Source organism: Triturus cristatus, chromosome 8 (assembly GCF_964204655.1).
Source record: "Triturus cristatus chromosome 8, aTriCri1.1, whole genome shotgun sequence".
NCBI lineage: Eukaryota > Metazoa > Chordata > Amphibia > Caudata > Salamandridae > Triturus > Triturus cristatus.
Genome location: NC_140591.1, coordinates 220,113,726 through 220,129,195, shown reverse-complemented (window position 1 = coordinate 220,129,195; position 15,470 = coordinate 220,113,726). Strand labels below are relative to the sequence as shown.

Below are 15,470 nucleotides of genomic sequence, written 5' to 3'. Positions count from 1 at the left end.
TTCGACCGATTCGAATGTTTACTAAGATCTAAGAGCCAATCAGAATCGCGCTCGCGCACGCCACCGTACGCTTACCGTAAGCGTACGGTAAGCGTACCGTAAGCGGGCTCAGATATATATATTGATTTAAAGGCTATTTTCTCAGAATCTACTGAACAGATTTACACCAAACCTACAAAAGGCACTTCCTTGACCTAGGGACTACCTCTCTGCCAAATTTTGAGTAATTCTGTTCAGCCGTTCGGGCTGTAGCTCGTTCTAAAGGTCCTATGGAAAAATGCATGGGAAAAACGCGTTTTGGGACCCCCCTTTTATCTCAGCCCCCGCTTGACGGATCCCCCCCGAGACTTTCAGGGTAGGAGCGGAGCGCCCCACCTATTTTGAGATATTCGCGAGGATTCGTCAACCGGCGCCAAAGTTATTCAAAATAGAATGTTGAGGTTTTCCTATGGAAACGTGGTCCTAACTATAACTACCTACTGGCGACCGCCAGTAGGTAATATATATATATATATATATATATATATATATATATATATATATATATATATATATATATATATATATATATATATATATATATATATATATATATATATAGACACACACCACATACACACATACATACAGATATATATCTGCAGCCAAGCCTCATTCACTGTGTTTTTTTCTCCTGACAGTGGGGATCTTACACTACCCCCCCCCCAACTTCCTGAAATTAGCTCCCTTTTCCCTCCCATACTCCCCATACAGCATACAGCTCAGAGGTCTAGGCTGACAGCAGGTTGTAAATGTATGGGTTAAACACCACAGAATTGGGAAATCTGGGTGATTTTAAGACTAAAACGAAACCTCCCATGCTGTAATCCCAATCCATGGGGTTTAATTTAGGAGTGCATGGTACTGGGGTGTCTTTACCTCATGGCGAAGATAAATTTGCAGGTGAATTTACCATGCCCCCACTACCAACCACCTCATAATGATTAGTCAGAACCTCCGGGACAGGCTGGTAAAGCCTAACATTGTAACTGAACGATTAATTATTTTGTAATAGTTGGACTGGTATACACAGTGGGGAAGGGGCATTAGGTAGAGGATAGGACAAGGGAATGGGAGAATGAGTGGAGGAAGTAGTTCCTAATAGATGAAAGAGGAAGAGAGGAGGGAAGATTGGAGAAAAGGTTTTCTGATAACAATGTTTTACCTTTTGATTGCATCAACGTACACAGCTGCACAGTTGCAGACATTTAAGCTGAAACAAACACAAATTTGCAGTCTTTTCTTGTAAGGCTTGTTTGAATTAACACATTTAAAGACGCAGGTATCTTCACATAAGTCTTTTAAAGCTTGGCTGATGTCATTGCTCTCCTAATATTAGCGTTTAATAGAAACACTCATAGGTATTTATATGCAAGTATACAGAATGCACTCACCTTCGTCGGAGAAAGATGTGTTTTGCTTGCTTGATTATTTTCTCTAGGAGCCCCTCGGTTTGTTGTAATGAATTGATTTCATTTCTGTCAAAGGCCTGGGGTCCTGCTAGTCGCATTCGTTTGTGGCCAAAGTGTGCACTTGCAGGATGAGGCATAACTGAAGAACTCAGATTCTGTTTGTGGAACTGTATAAAACACAGAAGAGATTTGCATAAACAAACATGGATGAACAGAGCCAGACGGCAACATCAACCATTATATTCAGTACTGTTTGCTGAAGGAGGCTACATAATGTGGCATGTATTTGTCAAATCATGCTCGAGTGCCAATGCCCTACTGGTCAGCTGTTTATGTGCCACCTCCCCAGCCTAAAAAACTGAAACTGAAACGGTCAAATTTCCTCCTGCCACTGTTCTCCCTTGAACAGCAGGGGTATATTTTCAGTATCTCCGCTAAATTTTACTTACGTATTCAGTCACTAGGACCTTAGCATCCAAAACATGAAAATAATTATTGAAATAATATAATAACAAGATAGACTAAAAAGAAAAGGAAGCATCTGGGATGCCAAATATCCCAAAGTGTAAGATTACAGAGGCGTAGAGAGGAAGGAAGGTGTGACTGTTTTGACTGCTACCTTTTTGGAATGGGAGGGTTTTTTCATTAGAGCTCGAAGATAGCATTTCTTATTAGCATTTCGTCCTATCAGAATTATCTCCAAATCTTCTTTTCTACATTACTCGTGACCAAGAGTCTATTATATTTAATAAACTGCCATCAGTTCTGCTCCAAATGTTTCTTAAACTTTCTCACTTCCCTGGGTTCTTGGACCTCTAACTCCAACTAGCTCATTGATGACATCAGGTTCTGGCTCGAACAGCTTTCCTTCCATACTGCTTCTAAATTCTGGACATTTTCCCCAAAAGACAATATTTGCTGCATCTTCTCTTGTATTCTCCCTTCCACTACAAGGGCTACAGAAGTGACCTCCTTTTGCTCACTTTAGCTCCCTTGACTTTTCGCAGTCTGCTCACCATGAACACATCACTCAACGAAGCAGTCAAGGCACTTTCACCTCGTTCTACTGCCAGAGCTTGTTTTGCCAACCCAAGCTGGCTTTATGCTGAGCTATCGGAATTAAAATAAATAAGCAGTCAGATTCTGGAATGGTGTAAGAGATACTGCAATCTGAAGGAAGATTATTTTGCTGTTAATTTTGCACTCAAACAATTATTCCCATCACGGTACATTTTTAATGCCCTCAAGACACCATGATAACGTGTATGAGCAAGGGTTCTTTTCGCTCTATTACCCTTCCCGTCTAAAGCATAGCCTTCCATCCGAAAATTATTATTGGAGACTATTCCCATCCTGCACGAACCAAAGCTATCTCTTCTTGTTCATCAAGGACATAACAATGGCCAAACATTGTTGTAGGAAGTTGGCTCTGTATATGATATTATCGCTAGGTGGTAATACCGTGAACAGAGTTCAGGGGTTCCCTAAAAGTGTACAGGGCTCAATGCAAAACCCAAAGTGCTCTGTTTGCGGTCATGTGGGCGAGCAGCCTTAGTCCTAACACAGAGGCGTTTAAGACATTTATTGCACAACAGTGATCAATAAAGGACACACGACTCAAGAAGGAGATCCAGACCAATTTTATAAAATTATACTTTATTTCCACTTTATTTTATAACCCAGGCCTATGTAATAATTGTGTTTTTAATTAAAAAATACTTTTCACTTTCAAAAATCAAAACTTAAAAACGTTTCCAAACTGTCCAATGTTATCCTACGGGGTAAAACAATATTGATGTTAAAGAGGTAAGTATCTAATATCAATTTCGGGTATTCGGAGCCAAAAGTTAGCAACGGCCAGGGGCCAGGTAAGTACCAAAACTGCACCACCAGTGACTAGGGGCTGCAGGGTGCTACGGTCAAGGTCGGACTTCGGCCCAATGTTTCCAATGGAGACAGGGGGTAACTGGAGCCACACTGCATGCAAATAAGTAGATCGGTTGCAGAGGCCAAGCTTTGGGGGATAGGGTAAGCACAGGGCACAAAGCAGCACCGAACATACACCACCAGCGGCACAGGGGCGGCCGGCTGCAAGGTGCAATTTCGAAGTCGGGCGTCCAATACTTTTCAATGAGGCTGCAGGCGTGGCACTGGATGGTGCAGGAAGAAGACCAACGACACCAGAAGTAATTTGGGATGTAGGGGGTCGTAGGGGCACTGTCGGTTCAGCTCAACAAGGACCAGGGGCTTCAGGTGCAGGGGTGCCTTTGGACGTGGGAGTCTTCTTATCGGAGCCAGTCGGGGGGAGCCTCTGGATTCAGACTGCAGGTGTCACCGTGGAGGGCAGGAGAGGTCAGTCAACGCTGGACATGAGGTCAGGATGGCCGAGGAGACTTCACTGTACAGGTGAGCCATTCAGACTAGGGCCTTGGGCATCGGGTGCAGAGTGGGTTGGAGACGTGGATCCGGATTCTTTAAAAGTCAGCTTCTTCTGGACAGGTCCGCTGTCCTCGGGAAATTGGAGCCTTTATTGAAGGAAACATTCCTCTCAGGGGTTTTGAAGGTCATTGCTGCGAGACAGGTTGCAGGGTCGTTGAAGCTGGAGACAGGCCGGTAAGGCTGGGGTCAAGGCAGTTGTCATCTTCTGGCTTCTGCTGCAGGGTGTCTTCTTTCTTTCTAGGTCATCGCAGATCTGAGGCTCAGGTCTGGGGGAGCCACCAAAATACTAAATTTAGGAGGCGTTTTAGGGGAGTAGCAGGTAGGGCCAATGGTCACCTTACCTGGGGTGACTACACTCTCTATATGCCACCCTCTTGTGGGGGGGGCATAGCCTAGCCCTAACTGGAAGGGCCTGGAAGTTGTGCTTCACCTCGCTCCCCCCCCTCCCCCCAACTTAAGGGTGGGTTTGGCAGAGGTGTGCACACCTCCTATCTTTTCAAATATTCTGTTTTCCCGCCCAAAGTGGGGAGTTAAACCACAAGCTGCCATCTGCTGCTAGCAGCAAAGGCTGGGGGTCGCAATACAAAGGTGTCAGGCCTTTGAAGCTTCCTTCTTCGAGCCCTGGCCCATCCTGGGGGAATCAGGCAGGACACCTCTGCCCAAGAGGTGCATTGATTATGGTCCCAGACAGCAGGGGCTCTCTATCCAGGGGTCCAGAAACATGTCTGGTGGTGGCTGGCTGCCTACAGCCGGTCAGAGACCACCCCAGGGTTACTAGGGATTCAGAGGGCACCTCTGAGGTGCCCTCTGTGACCATGGTACAATAAATCCCACACTAGCGTCAGTATGGATTTATTGAAAGGAGCAGCTGGGTACCAAACACTCCTGTATTCAGTGAAGCCATCATGGTGGTGTGGAACTCGAGTTGTCGAGTTCCCAGCCCAGGTACTCTCAATGGCTTCCCTGGCACTTACAATATTAGGAAATGGGGCCCAGTATTGTAGGGGGCAAATCTGCTCATGCAGATATGGCCTCACCTGTAGTATAGTGCACCCTGCCTGAAGACTGTGAGGCCTGCTAGAGATGTGACTTACCTATACCTACAGGCAGTGCTGGCTGGCATGGCACCCAGCCAGGGTGCCATGTTAACTTTGTTGCATGCAGGCTGCAAGGGCACTGTCATTGTCCCAGTGAGGGGGTTCCCAAGGGACCCTCATCAGTCCCCAGGCCCTGAGTGCCATTTACTAGGAACTTACAGTGGGCAGAAGTACAAATTGGGGCTTTGTTTTAGGGAAGGAGCACACGCACAGGTGACTTGGATGGCAGGGACCCTGTGCACTACATTTGAAAACTACATCAAAAAAGGCAAAAAGTGGGGACTAACCATGCAAAAGAGGCACTTTCTCACAATTGTGCGGACAATCCTCATCAGAAAGTCAACAATATAAGCACCTCACTTGCAACAGGCTTTTAAGTGTGTTAGCCCTCCTCCTCAAGAATCCAGTAGGCCTCAAATTACGTAAGTATTGTACCTTTCAGACTATAGGATTTCCCTAATTAAGACTGGACCCTCGCCAATCTGGATTATGGCTCTGCTATGATTCTGAACAGAACAACCCTCTATACTACTCTGCTAAGGGATACCTCTCTAAACATACAGCGTTCCAAACCAGTGGTGCCGACAATCCAACCACACCATTGTATCGTTCATCCTTTGACAATAATAACACTGAGTCAAAATCAACACTTTTCTATTGTTTGTCATCTCTGGCAACACTGAATATCCTCTGATCGGTTTTCAATATTTCAACATTTTCTACCAATCAACTGGAAATACTACCTGTGCAAGAAAGGTCCCTTTGAGCTTCAAACATGTATCTAAACACATGCATCGGAGAGAGAAATGGATGGGAATAGTAGACAGAAACAGAATGGTTTATTGAGAATGCACAAGGAAACTGTCAATACTATAAATAACTTTGGTGAATTCTGGGACAGCAACTGATAACCTTGTAGAGAAATGATACTATAAAAAGCACATTCGTCATCATTAAGTACCTCAAGAGTCAAACCGTTCATTGGTCCCAACATTTGCAAACTAATCATAAGCTCTCTGATCCATTACAAAAAGAACTCTGGTACCATGCTATATTTGAACCTCCCCTAACAACTCCCCCACCTCCAACAGGTATAGAATGCACCTACTGCCTGATCGCCAGCATCAGACAAAAATATACCATCTACACATTACTTAAATCCCTTTGCATCAAGATTCAGGATTCATCTTCAGGTGTCTGTCTGGCAAAGGACACTTCAAAGAGCTTTGTAATTCTGTCGCTCCACTCCATGATGAAACCTCTTAGATTTGCTAATCTACCCCAACAGAACTGTCCTTCAAATACATGAGCCTCAGTGATTGTATGTCCACCACCTAGGCTAGAAAACTGTAAAGCTAAAAACAGCTAGAAATGAGGGGGGCGTGGCTAGCGGCCAACAAGAATGGCCGCTGCCTGAACGAGCTCCGGCATCCCCGTAATCAATCCTGCCCTATCCGCCGCCATCCACACCTACCACAAGTTGGAAACCAGGCCACCCTATGCCTTACCCCCCGGAGAATCACCCAAAGCGGCGGAAGCTCGGCCGGGCCAGGTTCCCTCGCTGCGCCATCTCGGAGGCGGAGGCGGCGGCGTGTGCCAGCAGTGCGGCACGGGACCGCAAAGGTTGCCGCTGCCACAGGAACGACAGCCCTGACTGGACACGGACGAGGCTTCGGCCCGGTGCTGGCGCCTGGAGGGGCCGGAGCAGCTGCGGTGGACTCCCAGAGGCAGCTAATGTGGGAAAGCGGGCCTGGTGAGTAACGCGCTCACCGGAGCCCCAGGCTCGGAGGCCCAGGTGTGGTGCGGCCGCGAGCAGATGAAACGCGTGGTGCCCAAGAGCCTGCAAACAGCTCCGGAGGGAGAGCGGGGGTGCGATTCAGCACACCCGCGGGAGCCGGGGGAGTGACAGCCCCAGGCTGGCGAGGATCGACCACTGGGACCAACGCGAGGCCCCGGCTTGGGCCTGGTGCACCTGAGAGCCTGGTGAAAGAGATACTGAGGCACAGCGGGATCGGGACTCTTGGCCAGAGGCAGCTATAGGAAGTGATGGCTGACATGTCAGTTGGCATAAAGTGAGACCAGGAACTACCCTTACCTGTTGGGCTTGGGCAGACAGCTAGACGCGGAAGTGACTGAATTACAAGCCAGTTCAGCCTTCAGGTGGAGAACGGTCGCGAGGAGTACCTGCGGCTGGGGGTGCTTGGCCTGGATGACCCTGGGCGTCAGCGCAGGAGCAGTGGACTCACAGATAAACAGGGCGTTGTAGTACGAAGGCCGGCAGAGGGCCTTGGAGGTCCTGTAACTCTCAACAGCGAAGGCAGGTGTCGGCTTGGGGGGCCGTGGTGGGAGCTTCGGAGGAGCCCCGACTTCGGGAGGCTCCACTGGCCGCTTGAATCTTGGAGATAGTGTGACGGTGGGCCTTACACGGAAAGTGGAGGGGTGACGGCTGCCACGTTGACCGAACTTGGGGGCGAGGAGGGGAGAGGCCCAGTCCGACTGCGCCATTTCGGAATCTGAGGCCCGGTACTCGCATGGGGCACCTGGAGGCAGACCGGACGGGCGTGGTCACCCACGCTCAACGACCAGTGCCGGACTGGTGGAGGTTGGCCTGTGTCCTCACCCAGTGGGGCTCGAATTGCAGTGCATCCATGGCATCAGGAGGGAAAGGGGCTAAGGCGAACGCCCAAAAGCAACTTGCTAAATTTGCATGGTCCAAAGGGGAAGGCAAGGAAGATTCGCCACAGCCGGAGAAGGAGGGGGCGAAGGCCTCTCAGCACGGACCGGAGCCGACTCTGCATGATGTCATGGCGGCCATCAACGGTGTGCACGCCTCAGTGGACTCAGTCACAGTGGAGGTGTCTCTCATCCGCGCTGATTTCCGGAAGATGGACGAGAAAGGTGGTCACCAGTGCCCTCCAGACAGATACATCGGAACTACAGACCCAGATGCTCGAATTGAAGGAGAAGCAGTAAAGGATGGCACAGCAGCTCGATGACTATGAAGGCCGGGCCCGCCGCAATAGCCTCCGCATCTTAGGAATTCCAGAAAAAAATGAGGGCCCGGCGGCGGACCTCTACGTCAAAGACCTAATTACGAAACATTTAAAGCCTAAGACCCTGTCCAGTTATTTCTCTATTGAAAGAGCTCATAGAGTGCCAGGTGGAAGGCCAAAGTCTGGGGCGCCCCCCGAGACCCCTTATTGCTCGGGTGTTTAATTACCGAGACAGAGACACCATCCTGCAGACAGCGAGATCTAGTCCCCCGCTGAAAATAGACAATTACGAAGTGACCTTTTTTCCGGACTTCACGGCCAAGGTCCAAGCCCAAAGACGCAGCTTTCAAGCGGTTAAGAGGGAACTACGAGATCGGGAGGTGAAATATGCGATGCTATTCCCCACGAAGCTGCGGGTGGAGTCGGATGGCAAAGTGTGGTTTTTTGATTCACCAGATTCAGTTTGGGACTAGATGGAAGGATGGATTACGAAGGGTGCCCAGAGGCGAGAGCGTCCCGACAGATCTACCCACCGCAGGGGTCTTGGTGGTGGTGCTGCCACGACTGGTCCGATAGTGAAGTAAGGATCACAGCGGGAACAGGCCTGTGGACCCTAGGCGTCCGCGATAGAGAGCTGAAGCTCAAGCGAAATTGCAAGTAGGGGGGAAGCGGGTGGGGGTTGTTCTATTCAAAGGGACCGAAACTTACAAAGATGGAAACTGGTTGCAAATTTTTGACTTCCCTAGGGTTATCTGATGTGCTGTGACTGAGTCTAGACAATATGTTTAGTGGATGGCGAGAATTTATAGGTTCATCGTGATGTGAACGGGCGGGGATGGGAGTTGTTCACCACTTACATGTCTAACATTTCAGGGGGGGAGAGAGACACTCTGCCATGTTCGGGTGTGGGTAGTTTTGAATCCACAGGCAGGGGGGCAGGGAGGGGGGAAGCTGTTGAAGGGTTGGGAGGTGGGGGGGGGTTTGCTCGGGTCTTATCTTATGGATGGGGGGGCGGGTAGGGGGAGGGTGAGCTCCAGGGGGTTAGGAAGTTGGGATGGTGTTTTCATGTTGAAATGTGTTATTGGTCAGCAAAGTGATGAAGTGCTTCGAGGGGTTGCAGTGGACGGGGTCAACGGTGGAGGGCGGAAAGTGAGTGGGAGATCTCAAACTTCTCCTTGCCTAGTGATAATCCGAATATCGGGAAGCGACGTGCTATGTAGCAATGGGGGCTGATATAGACCGAACCCTGTCGATAATGTCATGGAATGTTAATGGGGTCGGTGATAAGATCAAGCGAGGGATAGTCCAACAGTACCTTAAGAGACATTCACCAGACGTGGTCCTGCTACAAGAGACCCATCTGGTGGGTCAAAAAACTAAGGCCCTCACTAGGTGAGGTTACAAACTTCTGATACACGCAGACTACACCACGGGCTCTAGGGGAACGGCCATTTTGGTTAAAAAAAAACACGCCCCTCATAGTGCATAAGACATGGACGGATACAGGAGGACGTTTTGTGGGAGCTGAGGCCCAATGGGAGGGAAAGACTATGAATATCATCTCGGTGTACTTGCCGCCTGCTCTGGGCAGGCCGGCACTGGCGGAACTGGGGAGGAAGTTGACCGGACTCCGAGAGGGCACACTTATTAGGGAGGGTGATTACAACATGACCTTAGATGACACCGTAGATCGCCACCCACCGAAGTCAAGAGAAAAAGCTAATGCTCTCCTGGCTGACTTTGTGCAGGCATAGGGTTTAGTGGACGTGGGTCGCGCACTTCACCCGACGGGGAATTCATTTACATACTTCTCTAGTGTTCATCGTAGTCTATCACGTATCGACTATTTCCTCACATATATGCCGTCGACAGGTAACTTTGCCCAATACAAAGTTTTACCCAGGGGCATCTCGGACCATTCCCCCGTCTGGATGGAATATACACATTGGGAACGAACAGCACGTTCCACCATTGTCCTTAATCCCTGGCTCTTATGTGTACCTGACATCAGAGAGGAACTCCGCAGGCAAACGGAGAACTATTTCACTGAAAATGTGGGATCAGTCGACTCCGCGCAAGTACTCTGGGAAGCATATAAAGTGGTTCTTAAGGGACAAGCTCTGTCTTTAAAGACGGACTATACTACCAAGAAGCGTGAACTCTTGGCCCAGGTAGAGTCCGACCTCACCGAACTAGAGCAGGAGCACTCACGGGACCCCTCCCAGACCATAACTCATAGACTCCAGCTGAAACAAGATGAATACAGGATAAAAACAAGGGAGCAGCTGGTGGCTAAACATAATTCCACTCAATGTAGACTGTATGAACTTGGGGATAGGGCTGGCAGGACACTAGCGTGGTTGGAAAGGCGCGAACAAGGAAATAGGTGGGTCCATAAACTGACGACACCGAGAGGCGAGAAGGTGCTGCATCCACAAGACATAGCGGAGAAATTTGCTGATCATTTTGAAAAAGTATACGCCCCCTCCACAGGCTACACGACGGAGGACTCTCGCAGGCTTCTAATCGATAGCAAGATACCGAGCCTCTCGGAGGTGGAACGAGAGACCCTGGAGGCCGACCTTTCGAACGATGAAATAAGCAAGGCCCTAGGGCAAATTAAATCCGGTAAGGCGATGGGGCCTAACGGGATCCAGATAGAGTTCTTGAAAGCCGTGGCCTCCCTGTCAGTCCCACACCTGAGAGCCATGTACGAAGATAGTCTAGAGAGGGCCAGTTTACCAGTAGATCAGCGGCTGGCCACTATCGTGGTCATTCACAAACAGGGCAAGCCGTCAGATGAGTGTGGCTCCTACAGGCCGATTTCGCCGATTAACGCGGAGACAAAGCTGTTGGCAAAAGTACTGGCGAATAGATTAGGGACTGTCATTACATCTCTGGTCCACCCAGACCAATCAGGCTTTATGCCAGGGAGAAATACGTCACTTAATATGAGGCGGCTCCATAATGAGATGGCTCGTAGACAATATATTGAAGAGGACGCGGCGGTGCGATCTCTCGACGCCTCTATGGCATTGAGTGGCCATATATGTTCGAGGTCCTGAAAAGGGTGGGACTGGGCTCCAAATTTATAGCTTGGATACAACTCCTGTATAACGGGGTGCTGGGACAGGTGAGAGTTAATTGCTCCACATCTAGGATGTTCGAGTTGCGAAGAGGTACTAGACAGGGATGCCCGCTTTCCCCGTTGATATTCGCCCTCATGCTGGAGCCCCTCACGGATTGGGTCCGTAGAGATGTGATGATACGCGGATTGCACTGGAAAGAGGGAGTGGAAGATCGAATTTCCTTGTACGCGGATGATATACTCTTATATCTAGCGTCCCCATACAAATCGATTAGAGTTGTGCTAGACATATTTACAAACTTCGGTAAATATTCGGCATAAGCGATTAACCCCTTCGATGCTGCGCAGATTCCGCCGCTGTGCTGGCGGAATCTTGCGCGGGTGTGGTCATGACGGAATGGTTCCGTCATGAGCACAGCTCAACCGTGGGTCATGACGGAACCATTCCGTCATGAGCACCGAAGGGGTTAATTGGCACAAGTCCTTCTTGTTTATGTTGTGGGGGGTAGCCCCTCATTTACCGGTAGAATGTTCTGTTGCAGTCGCAAAGGAGGGGTTTCGATATTTAGGGATATTTGTCACATCGGATCAGGCCTGTTTTTACAACTCCAACCTGGCCCCACCTTTGGCTCGGTTACGAGCAGATGTAAAACACTGGAGGACTTTGCCTTTGGTGGGGAGGGCAACACTTTTTAAAATGTTAACCCTTCCTTGTTTTCTTTATATACTGCAAAACTGTCCCCACAGAGTCCCAGATTCGTATTTCAAAGCGGTTGAGGGGGAGATCCGCGCGCTGCTGTGGGATGGCAGGGCCCCCAGAATAGCACAGCGAAAATTGACAAAAGGCTGGTACGACGGGGGCATAGCACTCCCTGACATACAACGCTACTACTGGGCGGCGCAATTGGCGACCGTCAATCATTGGATATATCATCCTCCGGATGATCCAGCGTATGTCCTGGATCGGTACCAAACGGACCACTCAGGATATCTGGGGGCCCTGTACACTATGGGTAGGAGAAACAGGAAAAAAAAATTGGCCCTACCCAACATACATTAGATATTGGACATCTGGTAACTTCCCGGCTGGGATGGGCGGGTGTCCTCTCAAAGGCCACGCCATTGTGGGTTACCCGTAAGCTAGGTATGCTGTGCTATCAGCATGGATTCAATAAATGGGACCTCATTGGGATATCGGTAGTGAAGGACCTGGTTAAGAAGGGCACAATTCTCACTTTTGGTGACCTCCAGAAACAGTATCATCTGGCACAAGGGGAATTGTACAGGTATCTCCAAATTCGACATGCGATCCGGTCAGCGTTTCCTTCTCTTAAAGACAGTCCGGAATCGTCACCATTGGAGGATCGCCTATTAGACGGGCCCCTTAGCTCGAAAGCAATATCTTTAACTTATAAAAAGTTAAGTAATAATTTGCCGGACACTTTCCCGAAGCTTAGAGAAAGGTGGCAGGCTGACATGGGCCCCCTGGATGATGAGGACTGGCAGGCAGCACTGATGTCCCCCGAGAAGCGGCAATCACACAGAGATTTAGGCTAATCCAACTTAGGATACTCCATCGATCATATATCACAGGGACAGTTCTGGCGAGAATAGGGGCCAAACCCGACGACCGATGTATTAAGGGATGTGGTGGACAGGCTACATTTTACCATACCTTATGGACATGCCCTCAGATATGGACCCTGTGGGAAGACGCTTCAGGCCACATGTGTAAGTCGCTGGGGAAAGACATAGAATTAACACCGCAACTAGGATTGTTGAACATATGGGGAGAGACCGACCTGACGGAAGTTGAACAGCAGTTTACCACACTGGGCTTTACATTGGTAAAACGAGAACTTGCTAGAGGGTGGGGGGGAGTGGGCTTGCCACACGCCACTATGTGGGCCAAAGAAATGGACAGATGTATTTTGGCAGAAACCGAGGTGTTCAAAGCTAGAAGATGTCCAAAGAAATGGGATAAGAAATGGTCACATTGGAACAAATATCGGGGAGATCTATGTGTGTCGCCGGTTATCGAAATGGAAATGCATAAGCAGTGGGTTCGACAGGAAATATTTAATATGAACAAAGGAATTGTACGTCTACCCAACTATCTGATGAAAGTTTGAACATATTGTCCAAACCATACATGTATCGCTATGACTGAAACCAATAAACAAAGTTTATTAAAAAAAAAACTTTTAAAAAAACTGCTAGAAACAAAATTGCTGCTTTAGTTCATCTGCTTCCAGAAAGATGTCAAGTATCCCCAATTTAATTTCCTGCCACACATTTCCTTCTCTGATCCTCTACATAGCAAGGCTGGCCCTAAATGCAAATGATCAGTATGTTTACCTCCTTCTCCAGCAGATGATTAAACTTTACACAACATTTAGGTATACAAACATAAAAGCTCGGTTTCTGCACAGTGCTGACTGTTCCAAGCCTCTACTGAGTGAACTGCTCCTGTCAAGTTCCTTTTGCCTACAATCAAGGAGGGATGCGACCGCAAATCTTGGCATACCAGCGCCCGCTGTCAAAGATGCATTATGGTAGGTGCAGTTCAAGAAAACAATCACTTTACATCTCTCACAATAGAGTGTTCACCATGTGTTGGTCCGGCCAGCACTCTCTCTCTGAACACATCTTTCGGCATTTCTGTTGGTCTTAAGCAGAAAGTAACAAGCCAGTTTAAGGCTGCTTGAAATGCTGCTAACTTTCGCACTGGTAAAGAACCACTCCAGTATGCAGGTGCATCCACAGGCTCATCTGTTCAGTGGCTCCAGTAGGAGCCAGACAAAGGGAAAAGGAAGCACTGCTTGGCATAACAGCATTGGTTCTTTCCGACGCGTTCTGCTAGATGCAGTCCTATATTACCTATCTTTAAATTATTCACAAGTAGTAGACTGCTTACCATGTGCTGGCACAGCCAATGCATTGCATCTCTCTCTGGAAAGTGTTTCTAGACTCCAGCCAGCCATCAAGAGAAAGTTACTGGCTGAATAGCCCCGGTGGATGCACCTGCGCTGCAGAAATGGGACTTACCCTGAAAAAGACTTTGAGCAGCATTTTCAAGCAAACTCAAAACAACATGTTACTCTCGGTTGATGATACACAATAATCTAGAAACACATGTCCAGACATACTCATAGCTGCCAAAGTTTCAGATTGCTATGTGTGACATTTTCATAATTTTAAGTGCAATTATGAGTGACATTTCCACAACTATCAGTGAAACTTTCTTGCTAAATTACAACAAAGTGTGCAATGAGAAACACAAAGAAGATCTTAAAACTGCTGCAAAGCACCAGAAATGGAAGGGCAGTAGAGGCTGACAGAGGCGCGCACACACACAAAGCCTAGGGTTCACAACCCGGCCGCAGGCTGTAATTTACTTAACAACAGACACACACTGAGTAGTATAATAAAAGAGTAAGTTGCACAAGCTGCTAGTCTTTTAAGCAAATAATGCATAATTTGTGGAACAATTATAATGTTTACTTAGCTTAATTAGGACTAATACCCATTACTGCGGCTTACTCTCTCAGACACTTGCTTATCATGCAGCTTGCAGACTCCTCGACACGGCAGCTGCTGAGGCAGCGCCGCAGCCTAGTGGGCTGGGGACAGGTCAGGTCCCTCCTGCCCGAATGTGCAGTCACACTCCTGTGTGACCTATATTTGCTACACTGACTGACTGACTGACTGACTGACTGACGTGACACTGGCCTGCCTCACAGTGAGTCACTGTCAGCCAGAGCTGGTGGGCTTGGGTTCGAGTTGCACTGGCGGGATCGCATATTCCGCTGTTAATTATCATTGATTTATTATCGCCTGTGGCATCGGTGAGCAGCTGCTGGCTCTGCCTTGCCCTGGTGCCCAGCACTGTAGGTCACCTGCACCAGACGATATCGATCCGACTCCCCGCTGCAAGCAGCGAGGTCAGAGGTGCTGCTGTGGCGCTCAGTGACACCTTAATGCCCCAACTTAAACGCACACCCAAAAGTTATGCCGCCTGATCGCACCGCGGGCAGCAGCTGAGCAGGAGGTAGGACCTGTGTCTTACCCCACATCTGACCTACCTAGCCTGTATCGGACAGTGTCTCTCACTCACAGTCAGACTTACTAGTAGTCAAGCCATGATTGGAAACTCACCGTGATACCCTGAAGTCAGTTTATGCTTGTGTGTTGGACCCGGGGGTGAGTGTCTGAAGTACTTGGAAACATTGTCGCATAGAGAGCAGAACTTGCAGAGCTGTGAGCTTAGCGGATCTTGAGCCAGCCCCTTAGTCTGCCGGGAGCAGAGCACACCGCACTACTGCAGCCAGCTCACAGTCTGACATGACTGTGCATTATAGCAGCGCTCTGCTTTACAGCTGGGCAGCTCTATAAGGCGTGA

The 15,470-nt window shown here is 48.7% G+C and overlaps 1 protein-coding gene across 1 annotated transcript in view; it reads right to left on the bottom strand.

The window, feature by feature from the left end:
* Positions 1-15,470, bottom strand: part of MED17 (mediator complex subunit 17) — a 124,793-nt gene that overhangs the window by 51,835 nt on the left and 57,488 nt on the right. The window contains exon 8 of the mRNA XM_085621395.1: positions 1,434-1,618. Coding sequence (XP_085477521.1) covers positions 1,434-1,618 — 185 coding nt within the window. The remainder of the gene's footprint in view (positions 1-1,433; positions 1,619-15,470) is intronic.